Genomic DNA, 15,298 nt, shown 5'->3' on the forward strand with positions numbered 1-15,298 from the left:
TATGCGCGTGCGCGTTCCCAGTAGAGCCGAGAGGTCATTCTCGCCTTTCCCCCCCCCCCCTCGCTTTTTTTCCCCCCCTCTCGAGCATCACTGGACTGGGCCAGGGAAATCAGAGAGAAGCTGGGCGTGCAGCGTCACGGCGACGGCTGGAAGCCTCGCCCAGCTAGAGACAGAGAGGAGGGAGGGAGGGAGGGAGGGCGCGCGCGCAGGCAGAGAGGGTTTGGTCAGGGTGGCGGCGGCGGCGGCGGACGCGGACAGCTGAGGCGCCGTCCGGTAGGTAGAGGCCGTTATGGGAAGGAGGCGGGAGAAGGGACGTGTGGGGGAAGTACGGGGGCCGTGTAAACGGAGTACGTGCGGCGCCGCGCGGGTCTGAGAGAACTGGGCCGGCAAACGGGTGCTTGTGAAGCGGCTGAGGGCTGGCTAGGAAGGGGGCGGCGGCGGCGGCGGCGCTGGCGCTTTGCGGGTGGGACAAGGCTCTCGAGAGAGAACATGGCGGAGGCGGAACCGACCCCGCCGCTCCCTGCAGGGGAGAGAAGCCGGGCAAGCGCTGCTCCAGCCCTCGCTCTTCTTCCCTCTCCCGATTTTGCCTTCCTCTCCAAGATAAGTTCGAGCGGGAGGGGAAAGTTAGAGCCCCTTTCCGAGGCCGCCCCTTACTTGGGCTTGTTGGGCGAGAAGGCGACGTGGGCACGGAGGAGGAAGTAAGTCGCGCTTTACTCGTCGCTGCGGGGGGGGGGGGAGAAAAAAAGTTCTTGCCGGCCGGACTTGGATGGCGACGGCGGCAGCGGCCTCAGCTGGGAGCCGCCGCCCCGCCTAGTCCGGCTGAGCTGAACCAGCTCAATGTTTCCATTCTCTACCCCAGCGGGAAGCTGGGCGGCCGCTCCTCGGGCTGCGATAAGCTTCTTCCGCTTCCCATTCTCTTGCCAGAATCCGTTTTCAGCTTTTAAAGGATGGAGAGCAGGGGGAGATAATATTCAGCCAGATCCTCAGTTTAAAGAAGAGCTGTTTTTCGGACCGATCCTTGTTCTTTTAAGAGCTGGGTTGAATTCAGATTCTTGAAGAGAAACGGCGCCCGCACGAAGGAAGATAATTAGTGAATGCCGTATTCGCTATAGTTCTATTAGTGCTATTTTCGCCATTACAAAATCGACAGGAGTAGAGAGACGTTTGGATGGAGAGATGACGGCGACTTGTGGTACTTGGCCTTCCGATATTCCTAATATTGATTGATTAGCTCATGACTTGGTTCTATAAACAGTGCTTTCTAGGAACATTAAATCAGTTGACGTTCGGTTTAATTATGTTTGATAATGCAGACAAAGTGAATGGTGCATCTAGTTGGGTTTTTAAAAAGGCCCAATATGCTACATTTTTCTAAATCGTGATTTTTAAATACTCTTTTAGAAATAGTATGGTAAAACTTGCAAATTCTCCATGTTTCTTAGTTAATGGAATGATAAAGAGTTTCTAATCAGATTGACCAAATTCATTATTTAAATAATTCAGGGTCTTGAACTAAATCTAGACATGATTGAAGTAAAGATTGCTTAACCGCATGTCAAGACTAATTCTATGAGTAATATTGTGGCCTTGAGATGCTCTTGAACCCAACTTCTGTCAGTCTAGAAGTAGGATGTAATATTGTACTGGAAATGCCATTCATTTTTGTGTCCAAATAATAGTTTTGATGTTTAACTGCTAAAGTGTTGAGTAACTGTAGTTCTTTCTATAAGATCAGCTGGTGTAAAATGTAGAGGGATTAGAAACCTTTTTTCCAATACAAATATAATTAAATATGTTATCAGTCATCTTCAGTATAGCACCCTACAGATGAGTTGAATTACAGCTCTCATAATTTCCTGCTAGCTTGTTGAAGTTTTCGCACATATGCAACACATTAAGTTGGGGATTGTTTAGCAGATAAACTTTACTTATCTTTCTGGATGTACAGCCTAGATTGGCCTTACTTGCTTATACAGTGATAAAAACAAAATAGCTATGAATTAACACCAACTTCTCGTAACCAGTTTTTAAGTACTGTAATGCTAAAGTATTATGGGAACAACCTTTGAAAAGTATAAACTCCCCAAAGATTAAAATGAATGTAGAACATTAAAAATGCTATAATTAAGTCACTAGAGTAACTTTTTATTATACTGTCAATATGAACTATTTTGAGGTAAGAGAATTGAGCAGGGAATGAAGCTACATTACAAAATATAGTTTATTATTAACATTGCTAATTTTAACTATGGGAATATATTTAAATTTCCTTGTTTTTCCCTAGAGAAAGTACTTTTATGTATTCCTTTGAATATCAAATTAGTTTGTAAGCTTCTGAAATAATCATGTTTTTATTGGCATATGTGGACATAAATTTGTTTTTATATATCATAAAAATTGTGCCTATCTATGTTTGATTTATTTATATATAGAGGTAATCCTTGACTTACAATCATTCATTTAGTGACCGTTTAAAGTTACAATGGCACTGAAAAAGGACTACTGGCCATTTTCACATTTAAACTGTTGCAGCATCCCCATAGTCACATGATCAAATTTCAGACTCTTGGCAACTGGCATGTATTTATGACAGTTGCAGTGTCCCTGGGTCATGTGATCACTATTTGTAACCTTCCCAGCTGGCTTCCAACAAGCAACGTCAATGGGAGAAGCCAGATTCACTTAAAAAGTGCATGTTTCACTTAATTCCAGTGATTTGCTTAACTGGGGCAAAAAGGTCATAAAAGGGGCCCAACTCATTTAACTGTCTTGCTTACCAATGGAAATTTGAGGCTCAGTTGTGGCTGTAAGTCAAGGACTACATATATTGCAGTTAGTGAAAATGAATCGTTGCACAATTAAATGTCAGGGATGGAGTAGATGCATGAATCCCCCCCCTTGACTTAACTCTTTGTGCATCATCATATTTTATTGATACCAGTTCTGAGGCTAGGACAGATTTGGAGCTGAAGTAATGGAAAGCAAAAGAAAGGCTGGTCATCTAATGTTTAAAGGGAAAAAAAACTAACAACAATGTGATCTATTTTGCTTTTGATGAACAAGCTACATTTAGCTATCTCCTTTTTAATTTAATGTTTAATATTTTCTATGCTGCAACTATACGCTGAAGCAAAAATTCTTGAGTAGATATTCAGTGAATCAATTTGTTAGTGAGTTTCATGTGACGTTGTGAGTTTGACATGCCTGAACTATAGTGATTGCATTTTAAAGTTAGTTGACTATTTTGTGCATAACCATTAATAATTTATTATGCTTTTATGATTTTGAGATTTCTATATTATCAGCTAGCCAAAATCTTGAAATCAGCTGATTAATGTTATAAATTAGAAATTGAAGTGTTCATACAGTGATTTCTTAAATGAAACATGTTTGGAAACAAACTTTTTAGGGATTATTAGTGGCAATAATGTAATAATGCATTTGCTATTTAATAAATGCCATATGCATAAGATAACGTAATACAACTGGATATATTTGTTTAAAATACTGCATTAAAGGTAATTGAGAAAAGGCACCAACACAATTACTAATGATAGCAATAATATGCTGTTGTTTACCATAATTAGGGAGTTGTTTTATACTTTGCAGGTTATAAACATTTTTCACAAACTCTTCATAATAATCCCTAGCACAGAGTTTCTTAAATAGAATTTAAAACTAGTGTAAAGATTTACTCAAACAGGAGGCGGATGTATTGGAGGACACAAGTTGAATTAAGTGAAACTAATGTTTTAAAACCTACTCCTTTTCTGATTCAGTGGAATAGCTGTTTTTGTTAATCTATTCAGTTAACTGGATCTGGTTAAAATATTTCTGTTATACAATTAGAAAAAAATTAACCACCAACCACCTCTATCCTTGCCTATTCTGTAGTTTTTAACTATCTAAATAAACTGCTTTACGAAAAAAGACCTCTGGAATATTGACTTGTAATTCAAACAATCCTCATCTGCAAACTTTTTTAAAAGTAACTAATATCCTTTTCATTTTTATTTTTTAATGTTACTAGAAGCACATTTTAGTCTTGACTTCAAACACTTTTAGTTTAGGGAAAAAAATCATTGAAGTAGATTAAACTTTTCAAAGTACTTAACATTGTTGTCTACCTGTAACTGGGAGAAGAGGAACAAACAAAACCTGGGAAATAGACCTGATGTATTGCAAAAAGGTACTTGAAGAAAAAACACAATATGGAAGTAACGATTTAGAGGTGGTAGGACTTTAAAATTAAAGAAAGGTGTGTGCTTCAAGTGATAGAATTTTGTGAAGTAGATACAGTAGGGGGGAAGAAGAGTGAAACTACTAGAATGGAATGAGAACATGAATGATCTGTAAATTCTGTGGTGGTTGCAGAATGAACATTAAACGGTGCAGATTTGAAAAACCATTGAGTTCAATTCATTTGGAAAATATTTCAATACATTAGGTTTGCTTATAAGCTATTCAGAGTATAGAGTGATTATCTTATGTAAGCATGGTTTTTATTTTAACGCATACAATTTGGGGAGTTATTGTCTTGGAATTTTGTAGTGGAATATATTTTAGAGGAAGGCATTTTATTAAACTGAGAAAAAAATTGCTATAGTGCACGATAGGTTTTTTTTTTAAAAGCTAACTCGGTACTTAAGGGTCCTAATATGCAAAATTGTGTTACTGTAAATGGTTCCCAAAGTAATAAAAATGTTAAGTACTGTCAGTTTTTCATATAATGCCATCTAACTCTTTCTCTTAATATTTAATCTCATTGGTTTTATCTTCTTGGGTCAAATATTCAGTATGCTAATCATATTGTTAAAATAAGGAATTGGTTATTAGTACATTTTTTATTATTTTCATAATCATCATGAAAAGTCAAGCTGCAATAAATCCTTTCCCCATATTTTTCAGAATATATATTTTTGATGTTAACAAGTGCTACCTTGTTATTAATGTTTTTGATTTCTATTGCTGAAGTTTTTGTAGCTGTTATATATTCTTGCATTTAGAATAATGTCTATTTGTTGTTAACTGTCTGGAATTCTGTTTAAGTTAGACTACTGTAGGTAAATAATACAGTTATTACATCCCACTCCCAGTAAGTACGATATGAATGTACCTGGGTTTAGTAATCAATATTTAAAAAATTCATAGTGCCATTCTGCTTAGCTATGCCATTGGCTTACTAGTCACATTGGATATTTTGAAAAATGCTTGTCAAGCTTTTCTGCAACATACTATATGTCTTCTGCAGTCATAAAGACACACAGCAATTTATCTTTGACTCATTCCCAAAGACAAGTATCTTTTTTAAAAAAAGCATTTTGGCTCAAATACATAGTTTTAACATCAAGGGGTTTCTTACAGTAATTTCTAGCCCTTCAAAACATTTCTTAATATATATGCTATATGTCCATACTTTCTAATCCATAGATTGGTATATTGTTCTTCAGTCGTATATATTTTACCCTTTATATAAGGCAAAGCCTGACAATTTTAAGCCTGACTTTAAATATGTAAAATTAACAAATAATGCACACTTCAGGGGAAAAATGATATTGGTTATAAACTATAAGAAATCTTGTGTAGTATTTGTAGCTCAGGGTCAGTGAATAACCTGATTGTATCAAATCATGGAGAAAGCAGCTTGTACATTGTGGAATCAAGTAACAAACTAATAGATCTTGCCAATTCTCCTCCTGTTACTCAGTTCTGAAATCAGACCAATAGTATTACTAAATCAGTTGTTAGAAGTTACAGTACTATTTAAATGTTTCTATATAAACATGTTTTTATCATCTTGTGATCTTTACAATTTGGAGATATTTGGGGGAGCAACTAAAGCTGGTGGCAATAGGTGGGCATTGGACTTGCTTCATTGTGCGTTTTCTTATAAAATGTGCTAAATTTATTTTTCAGGATAAAGTATTTTTATTAATTTAATAAAATAGTTACAATAAAGCATCCTAAAGCTAATTGGAAGACTTGGGAAAAACTACAAATCTTTTCAATATGAAGCTGCTTGAATTTTTTCTAAACTTTGCAGATCGGATGCCATTAACTTTGGGTATCAGTTTGACTGTCGATTCAGTTCAACCATAATGTCTAACTTTTAAAAGTCTAATTGGCCTATAGCTAGTCTGCTTCAAGAATTGCATTCTTCCATATTTAATGTTGAAGGCGCAGACTTTTCTGTTCCAATCGGCCTTTCTATAGATCACACTGATCCAAGGCTTTGCTGTTAAGACTTATAGTTGACAGAGTCATTTATAATATTGGACTTTGATATATAGTTAGAAATAAGAGGATATACACGGGGTAGCAGATTGTTAGCTCATTGTTGGGTAGGGAAGCACAGTAGTGCTTGGTAGTAAATGACATCTGATTATTTTGCATAAAGAAATTTAAAAAAATACCATCAGAATTCCTAAACTGAATGGAGCACCATCTAATGTCAATAAAGGCCATTCACATCAAGGGAATTGCACATAAAAGCTTTCTTCCAAGGCAGGGAATCAATATCACAAGCTAGAACAGGCAATTAAATGAAGCAGAATGCTTGATTTAGAAAAGAGACCTTGTTTGTTTCAGCCGACAATACTAAGCTTGCATATTTTCTTTAGGAGCTTTAGGAAAACTGATCTACTTTTCTTAAAAATCATGGCTGTTTCTTTCATACTGATTATGTTGTTAAAGCCTATCTATCAAATGCTGTCTTTTTCCCATGATTTCTGTGAAATTTGCATAAAAAGGTGTAGTAATTTTTGATATAGCTCAGCTTTACTTATAAGGCAGTTGCTATAATTTATATTTACAAATGTGGGTTTATATATAAAAGCATTATGGTTAAATAATCAATAATTCATCAAAAACATCCATGACAGTTCTTAAAAATGCATATTTTTCTTTCAGACTTTGGATGACTTCAGATTTATTTTGTGTAAAAAGTAGCTGTTATGCTTTATTTAAAGCATATATTTATATCCAGCAAAGCTATATAATATTTGAACATAGCAGGGCACACTAAGGCAAAATGATTATTTAAATTTTAGGTAGATGATCACAAGTTCTTATTCAAAGAACTTATGAAGTTGATGTCTTTTGTTTCCAAGACTAACAGATTTACACAGCTTCAAACTCCTATATCTGAGCGCACATGCAAAATACAGTAAGTCTAGTAGACTTTGGATGCCAAAAACAAAATGTATCCATACACTATATGCTTCTACACATATGTAAAGTTGCATTTATTCATTTATAATATTAATGTGCATAAAATTACATTCCCGTTATATGCATGTATAAATTTTATAAAATATAACTGCATAAAATTTTGTTTAAATTTCACAGGCATTCTGCTATAATAGGCATCCTTTCCCTCTTTTATTGTGCTTCAGCAACATGTTATGAATATCAATATCCCCGAGAATGACTATTGGTAATTATTACAATATCTTGAGAATATTTTCGTAATATCTTGGTGAGGCAGTAGGATACTATTCTCCTTAAAAGCAGGAAAAAGTATCTTTGTTCAGAATATGTATACAATATAATTTGTTATAGGCTGAAATTTCTCTAAAGAGGCACATAGTTTGCTATCCTAATTTAGCAGGGATCTGAATTAACATTTCCAGTATTTTTAAATACACATACAGATAATCTGTATGTGTAATGGCCTACAGACCCACTGGCGCATGTGCGCAGGGCTAGCAGCGCCGGTGGCTAGCCCCTGCATGACTGCAGACGGGGCCGCTAGCCCTGTGCGGGTTACGCGGCCTGTTTGCGCAAGCGTGCAGGGCTAGCAGTGGCAGCATGCACATGCACAAGCAGGGCTGCTAGCCCCATGCGAATGCACACAGCCCTGTTTGCACTGGTGCGTGTGCACGCACAAATTTCTCACCTCTTCCCTTTCCCTATGGGCTGCCAGCATGAAAAGGTTGGTGACCTCTGCTTTACAACTCTGCACTCCACCCCATGCATGCATAAAGGGAGTGCTCCTAATTTCAGGTTGTTACCTGTATAAAAGACACCTTTCCACAAAGCAAGCAATCAATCAGATTCCAAACTCTCCACCATGGCCAAGACCAAAGAGCTGTCCAAGGTTGTCAGGGACAAGATTGTAGACCTACACAAGGCCAGAATGGGCTACAAGACTATCGCCAAGCAGCTTCGTGAGAAGGTGACAACGGTATGATTATTCGCAAATTGAAGAAACACAAAATGTCAATTTCCCTTGGTGTGGGGCTCTATGCAAGATCTCACCTCATGGAGTTTCAATGATCAATCAGCCTGAAACTATACGGGAGGATCTTGTCAATGATCTCAAGACAGCTGGGACCATAGTTACTAAGAAAACAATTGGTAACACACTACGCCGTGAAGGACTGAAATCCTGCAGCACCTGCAAGGTCCCCCTGCTCAAGAAAGCACAATGTACAGGACCATCTGAAGTTTGCCAATGAACATCTGAATGATTCAGAGGAGAACTAGGTAAAATTGTGGTCAGATGAGACCAAAATCGAGCTCTTTGGCATCAACTCAACTCACTGTGTTAGGAGGAGGGGGAATGCTGCCTATGACCCCAAGAACACCATCTCCACTGTCAAACATGGAGGTGGAAGCATTATGCTTTGGGGGTATTTTTCTGCTAAGGCGACATGGCAACTTCACTGCATCAAATAAGAAGAATAGAATAGAGCTGGAAGGGACCTTGGAGGTCACCTAGTCAATCCCCCTGCTCAAGCAAGAGGACCCATACCAGTGGTGACAAACCTTTTAGAGACCGAGTACCCAAATTGCATCCCAAAACCCACTTACATATCGCCGGATGCTGGGTGGGCATGGCTATGGTGGTTGTGGCAGACTGGGTGGTCGTGGCTACGGTGGGTGTGGCCAGCTCAATGGTGCCCTGGCGGGTGGGGCACTGAGCAGGAGGGCATCTTGCTCAGCGGGTGGGGGGCATGGGGGAGGCTCCTAAGCACTGCAGCTCTTCCAAGGAGAAGAGTGGGAAGGGGCTGTGCTGGTATCAGGGCTCCTTGTGCCTTCCACTGCCCGCCTACGCTCTTCTGTCACAGATGCCGCGGCTTCGCTTGCTTGGCAGGGGGGGGCGCTTGCGCATGGGGATGTACATAGGGCTGCTGCCTCGCTTTCTGTGCCGCGACTGGGCTGGACTGGTTGCGGAGCCTCCTTGCGGCTTCTTCCCCCATGGACATTGGGAGCGCCCACCTCACCTACCACTCATCCCAGGGCAGCTGCCGCCGTCCCATGCTCCAGCCTGTCACCAGGCGTGCCAGGATGCCGCCCTTTGGGCTCCCTCAGACTCTCCCCCGCCTCCAGGCTGGGGCTGGTCAGATTCCCCCATGGGCAGACCTGTGCTCGTCCCCCGCCAGCCCTCCTCCTCCATCCTTCTCTTCCTGCAGGCGGACCACAACTTACTGAGCTGGGCGGTGCCTCTCCCAGCATGCGGCTCTCGCTCCCCTCCTGCCTCCATCTGCCTGAGGCCTGACCTTGGCACGCCTGGCTGTCCAGTGACAGGCTGGAGAGCGCAGGATGGCGACAGGTGCCTTGGGATGAGCGGTAGGTGGGGTGGGTGCTCCCAATGTCCATGGGGGAAGAAGCGGAGAGGAGGCTCTGTGCCCAGGCACGGCACAGCACAGAAAGCACGGCAGCAGCCCCATGTGCGACCCTGTGCATGAGGAAGCTCCTGCCCTGCCAGGCAAGTGGAGACACGGCATCTGCGGCAGAAGAATGCAGGCGGGGTGGGGTGCGCGCTCCCAATGACCACGGGGGAAGAAGTGGCGAGGAGTGCCTGGTTGGAAGGAAGGGCAGGTGCAGCTCTGGTCCCTCCCTGTCAAGCCACCCTTTGTTCACCCGGAGCCTGGCGGGTGCCTCGTGGCTGCTTCCCTTACACTGCTGGGTCCGCCGCATGGCTGGGAGGAGGAAGCCGGAGGGCCGAGCAGCTCTGGCCATGCCCTTGCTCCAGCCATGACCCTGGCCTTATGAGCTGCGAGGGGAAGGGGGCACTGGGCCACAGAGCCCAGATGGCCAGCAGCAATGAGAGGAAGCCAGGCCGTCTCCTTGCCACCACCCAGTGGCAATCCTGCTGGGCGCCCCTCTGCAGCCTCGGCCAGGAAGCCTCCAATGGGGCTCCGTCCTCTGCGCAAACTGAGGCCTGGGCAGCGGTGGCCAGACCCCTGGCAAAGCCTCTCTGCCTCCATCCCCGACCAGGCAGTGACAGAGCGGGGCTGCCGGGAAGGTTTCCAGCCAGGAGTTGGCCTTTGGGGAGAACAGAACCCCCTTCCACCCCCATGGCCTGGGTGGCCAGTGTCTGCTGACCGGAGGTGAGGTGGTCATAGCCGGCCTTTGACTCCCAGGGGCTGCAAGGGCGTTCCACAACACAGGGAGTAGCAGCCTACCATGGCGCAGGGAGGGAAGATTGGTGCCCCAAATTATGGAAAGAGTGGGGCGAACGGTGCCCTGGCCGAGCCGCCACACGGGTTGCCCTGCCGCTGCTGCCATTCCCCCCCCTCACATGGATCACCCTGCCACTGCTGTTTCCCCCCCGCATGGATCACCCTGCCACTGCTGCCATTTCCCCCTCCCCGCACATATCGCCCTGCCACTGCCGCTGTCCCCCCCACATGGATCACTCTGTCGCTGCCGCCATCCTCCCCACACAGATCACCCTATTGCTGTCGTTTTCCCCCTCGCACGGATCACCCTGCCTCTGCTGCCGTTTTCCCCTCCCCACACGGATCCCCCTGCCACCGCTGCTGTCCTCCCCACACGGATCACCCTGTCACTGCCGTTTTCCCCCTCTCATGAATTGCCCTGCTGCCGCTGCCATTTCCCCCCACACAAATCGCTCTGCTGCCGCCACTTGGCAGAGGCCTTTTCCAAGCTTCCGGAGCTCGAATCCATGGATGCGGGGCAATTTTGCAGTGCCCCAGCGGCCCGATCTGTGTTCTGGAGGATTGGAAAAGGCTCTGCTGCCTGGAAAGACCATGGGGGGGAGTGCAAAATTGCTCTGCAGGCTTACCTGGACTTGAGCTGGCAGCTGCCTCCACCATCCAACCTGGATCTGTCCAGATCTTGCAGCTCCTCCAACTCAGAGTGCAGGGAGAGAGAGTGTGTGTAGGTGCAAATGGAGAGGCAGAAAGGAGCAGCCTGGCCCTGCCTCCCTCTGGGGCGATGGCGTGTGTGCCCACAGGGATGGCTCCGCGTGCCATAGTTTTGTCACCACAAACCTATACCATCTCAGACAAGTGACTGTCTAACCTCTTTTTAAAAATCTCCAGTGATGGAGCTTCCACAATTTCTGGAGGCAAGCTGTTCTACTGGTTAATTGTCCTCACTGGCAGGAAGTTTCTTAATTCCAAGTTGCTTCTCTCTTTGATTAGTTTTCAACCATTGTTTCTTGTCCTACCCTCTGGTGCTTTGGTAAATAACGTGACCCCCTCTTCTTGGTGGCAGACCTTTAAATACTGGAATACTGCTATCATGTCTCCCCTATTTCTTCTTTATACTAGCCAAACCCAAATCCTGGGTGAGAACCTCCTTCCCTCAGCCAGGGCATTGAAAATGGGTTATAGATGGATATTCCAGCATGGCAATGACCCAAAACACACGGCCAAGGGAACAAAGGAGTGGCTCAGGAAGAAGCACATTAAGGTCGTGGAGTGGCCTAGCCACTACCCAGACCGTAATCCCATAGAAAATCTGTGGAGGGAGCTGAAGGTTCAAGCTGCCAAACATCAGCCTCAAAACCTTAATGACTTGGGGAGGATCTGCAAAGGAATGGGACAAAATCCCTCCTGAGATGTGTGCAAACCTGGTGGCCAACTACAAAAAATGTTTTGACCTCTGATTGCCAACAAGGCAAGAGCCTTGGTGGAGCAGTGGGCTAATGCCTCCTTAAGTAACACCAGCTGCCTGCAATTAGTGCAGGTTCGCATCCCACCAGGCTCAAGGTTGACTCAGCCTTCCATCCTTCCGAGGTAGGTAAAATGAGGACCCAGATTGTTGGGGGCAATTAAGCTGACTTTGTAATAATGCTGCTTGGGGGGTGTGTGTGAAAGCCCTAATAAGCAGGCATATACATAGAATGAAGGCTATTGCTAAGCAGATTGATTTGTGTTTCTTAGATTGTAAGCTGCTCTGAGTCTTCGGAGAAGGGCGGGATATAAATGGGATTAAAAAAACACACAAAAAAAACCCAAGGGTTTTGCCACCAAGTACTAAGTCATGTAAAGGAGTCAAATACTTATTTCACTCATTAAAATGCAAATCAATTTATAACTTTTTTGAAATGCATTTTTCTGGATGTTTTTGTTGTTATTCTGTCTCACTGTTAAACCTACTATTAAAATTATAGACTTATCATTTCTTTGTCAGTGGGCAAATGTACAAAATCAGTAGGGGATCAAATACTTTTTTCCTCACTGGATGGCCATTGCTTTGTCCCATTAATACACTGAGAATAAAAATATATTTCATCATAGTATTTCATCATAACTGATTTTTCTGTTGACAGCTCAATATCCCATGAGAATAAAATAATTTACTATGAATCCAGTTGCTAGTAGACATTTGTAGCTGAAGCAATATATTAACAAGCAACTTTCCTGGATTGTATATATGCAAACATTTTGACTGATTAATGTCAATGGATTAATGTCAATGTAAAATCCATTATGCATTTTTAAAACAAGTGAAAAGTCTAATTCATTCTTCCCTTGCTTAATAAGATGAACAGATAGCAGAGTCCTTATTTACTATATTAACATTTTGGAACATTAGTCTATTTTCAGGAATTATCTAAAACAACCCATAGCATTAATTTATGGTGCATAAATGCACACACATAAGTACACTAGTACTAAGATGTTTAGTTATTTTTAATATAGCTAAGAGGACATGTATCTTTTATGCCTTGCATTGCTTAAGTGGCAGTTTAAAAATATGTGGTATCTGACAATTGTTTCTGTGAGGGGTTGATTCTCATTCTTCATTGCATCTCACTCAAGTGCTGCTATCTCAGAACGTAGCAGTTAGCAGATGGTGCATGTATACTATGCATCTTCACAACAAACCATAAAAATACTGTGAGTGCTGCATGAGAGCAACCAATGTCTTTTCCAATTGTGTACCTAAGAATTATCTCCAGTGTTCAGCTTGTCCAGTAAATAGTTTTTCCCCCCAAATTTTGACTTGCCTTTGGATTTTATGCATTGACACAGTAGAAAATGAAGCATATTCAACTGCCATTGACTTATTTTATAGTGGATCTTGCAAGTACTACCATACCAAGTTTTTTCTTAATTCCTACAAAGTGTGTTTTAGGTACCTGTCAACTTTCAGACAAGTTCTTTTTATCTCTGAAGTGGTTAAAGCATAAGTATGAAGTGGTGGCTAAGTGGGTTAGGACGCTGAGCTTGTCGATCTGAAGGTCGGCAGTTTGGCAGGTCGAATCCCGAGTGCCGCGTAACAGAGTGAGTGTTACTTGTCCCAGCTTCTGCCAACCTAGCAGTTTGAAAGCACGTAAAAAATGCAAGTAGAAAAATAGGGACCACTATGGTGGGAAGGTGACAGCGTTCCGTGCGCCTCTGGCGTCTAGTCATGCTGGCCACATGACCACGGAGATGTCCTTGGACAAGCGCTGGCTCTTCGGCTTTGAAACGGAGATGAGCACCGGCCCTTAGAGTCGGAAACGACTAGCACACGTGCAGGGGAACCTTTACCTTTACCTTTATGATTGACTAGAAGTGTACCAGGTTTCTGTTCAGTAACCAGAAATATAGTGAGTTCAGCTATCTGATTATTGAAAGGGACCCTTGCTGAATATTTTATTTCTGTATTGATTTATTTTATTCATATCCCACTTTTATTTTTGAAAACTCAAGGTGACATGTATAATGCTTGCTGTTTTCCTCACACCAACAACCACGTAAACTGATAAAGAGCTCAAAATCATCTAGCCAGGTTCTATGCATAGAACAGAGTCTCCTGGGTCCTAGTACATGACTTTAACTATTATTCTAAGTTTCCTCTCCATATAAATGAATGCAAGAGTTTGTAATTAACTTGCATAGCCAGTACTCATAGTGAAAAGATATTGCATTACCAACTGTTTATCTATATAAGCCTTAGTCTTCATAAGAGATAATGCCACAGGTTCTAGAATATTTGCTGTTAATGTAATTGTATAGTTGGGTTAAGGAAAACCTGGAATGAGTCTTTTGGAATAATAGTGTTATTTCTTAAACTGTAACTCTGGATTAAAAAATTTAGAACATTTTATAAATTGAGATTATGTGAGTTTACTGATAAAAAGTTTGAGGTTAATTTCACATGAGTATATGTGCATGTGCAGATTTGGAGACACTGGATAAATTACCATATTGAAATAAAATATTTTGCTTTTCCTCTGCATACCTTTCAAGGTTTATACCATAAAATGTGTCACTAATTTTGGAATAAGATAGCCATAATTTCTATTCATTGTTTTTAATTCCACAATTTCATACATGGCATACATGTTAATCAACTACATTGACACATGTATATTTGCAATATAGCATATTTTTTTGTATTGCAGGTTTTAAGGTGATTTAAGATTTACATCATGCGCGAATATAAACTAGTAGTTCTTGGTTCGGGAGGTGTTGGGAAGTCTGCATTGGTAAGTAGTATTCACCTCCATCTTACTGATTTATAAGCAGAGAAAATACGTTGCATCTACAGCTCAGGGTGACTAAACTTCAGATGACTTCTGTGCATAAAAATATTGTATTCTATTGTGAAACTCAATTTCTAGAATTGGAACTGATTTGTAGAAAAAAAATAGCACAACAAAGTGATGTGAAGATATATGGCAGACAGGAGAAAGAGCCAGACAATAGTCAGATGAAAAGCAACTTAGTCCAGAGAGACCATGGGGGCATGGAAGAGGTCACAGAACGGACCCTTTCTATTTTTTTGGACTGCAAAGCAGGGAGAAGAAATGTACTTTCAGACTTGCAAATTTATGTTAATATGGCCTTACAGTAAAGTTAGTACTTGTGGATGTGCTGCTTCTTTGGATTTGCAAGGCTGACAGCAAAATGATCTAGAACACTTTTATCCTTACATTTAGTGCTGAAACAATTCAAGTATTGTCAGCAAGGGAGTATAATAATTCTTAAGTTCCCTCCAAGCAAATGGAAAATTTGAAGACTTTAGAAGCTCGCCTCTTGTTTAGGACTCAATTAAAAAATTTTTTTCCCAAAGTTGCCTTAGTTCTTTGACAACCCTAGAAGGATAC

General features: G+C 42.0%; 1 protein-coding gene across 4 annotated transcripts in view; it reads left to right on the forward strand.

Moving 5' to 3' along the window:
- The first annotated feature begins 209 nt into the window (after positions 1 to 209).
- Positions 210 to 15,298, forward strand: part of RAP1B (RAP1B, member of RAS oncogene family) — a 33,336-nt gene continuing 18,247 nt past the window's right edge. The window contains exons 1-4 of one of the 4 annotated variants that reach the window (XM_083365604.1): positions 858 to 1,192; positions 7,110 to 7,165; positions 7,348 to 7,435; positions 14,594 to 14,677. In XM_083365604.1, the coding sequence (XP_083221730.1) occupies positions 14,621 to 14,677 (57 nt within the window). In that variant the 5' untranslated portion in view covers positions 858 to 1,192; positions 7,110 to 7,165; positions 7,348 to 7,435; positions 14,594 to 14,620. Of the gene's footprint in view, positions 274 to 351; positions 699 to 857; positions 1,193 to 7,109; positions 7,166 to 7,347; positions 7,436 to 14,593; positions 14,678 to 15,298 lie in introns of those variants that run through there. The other 3 variants (XM_083365603.1, XM_083365606.1, XM_083365605.1) reach the window with 3 other exon arrangements.

This window comes from Vipera ursinii (assembly GCF_947247035.1).
Source record: "Vipera ursinii genome assembly, chromosome: 6".
NCBI lineage: Eukaryota > Metazoa > Chordata > Lepidosauria > Squamata > Viperidae > Vipera > Vipera ursinii.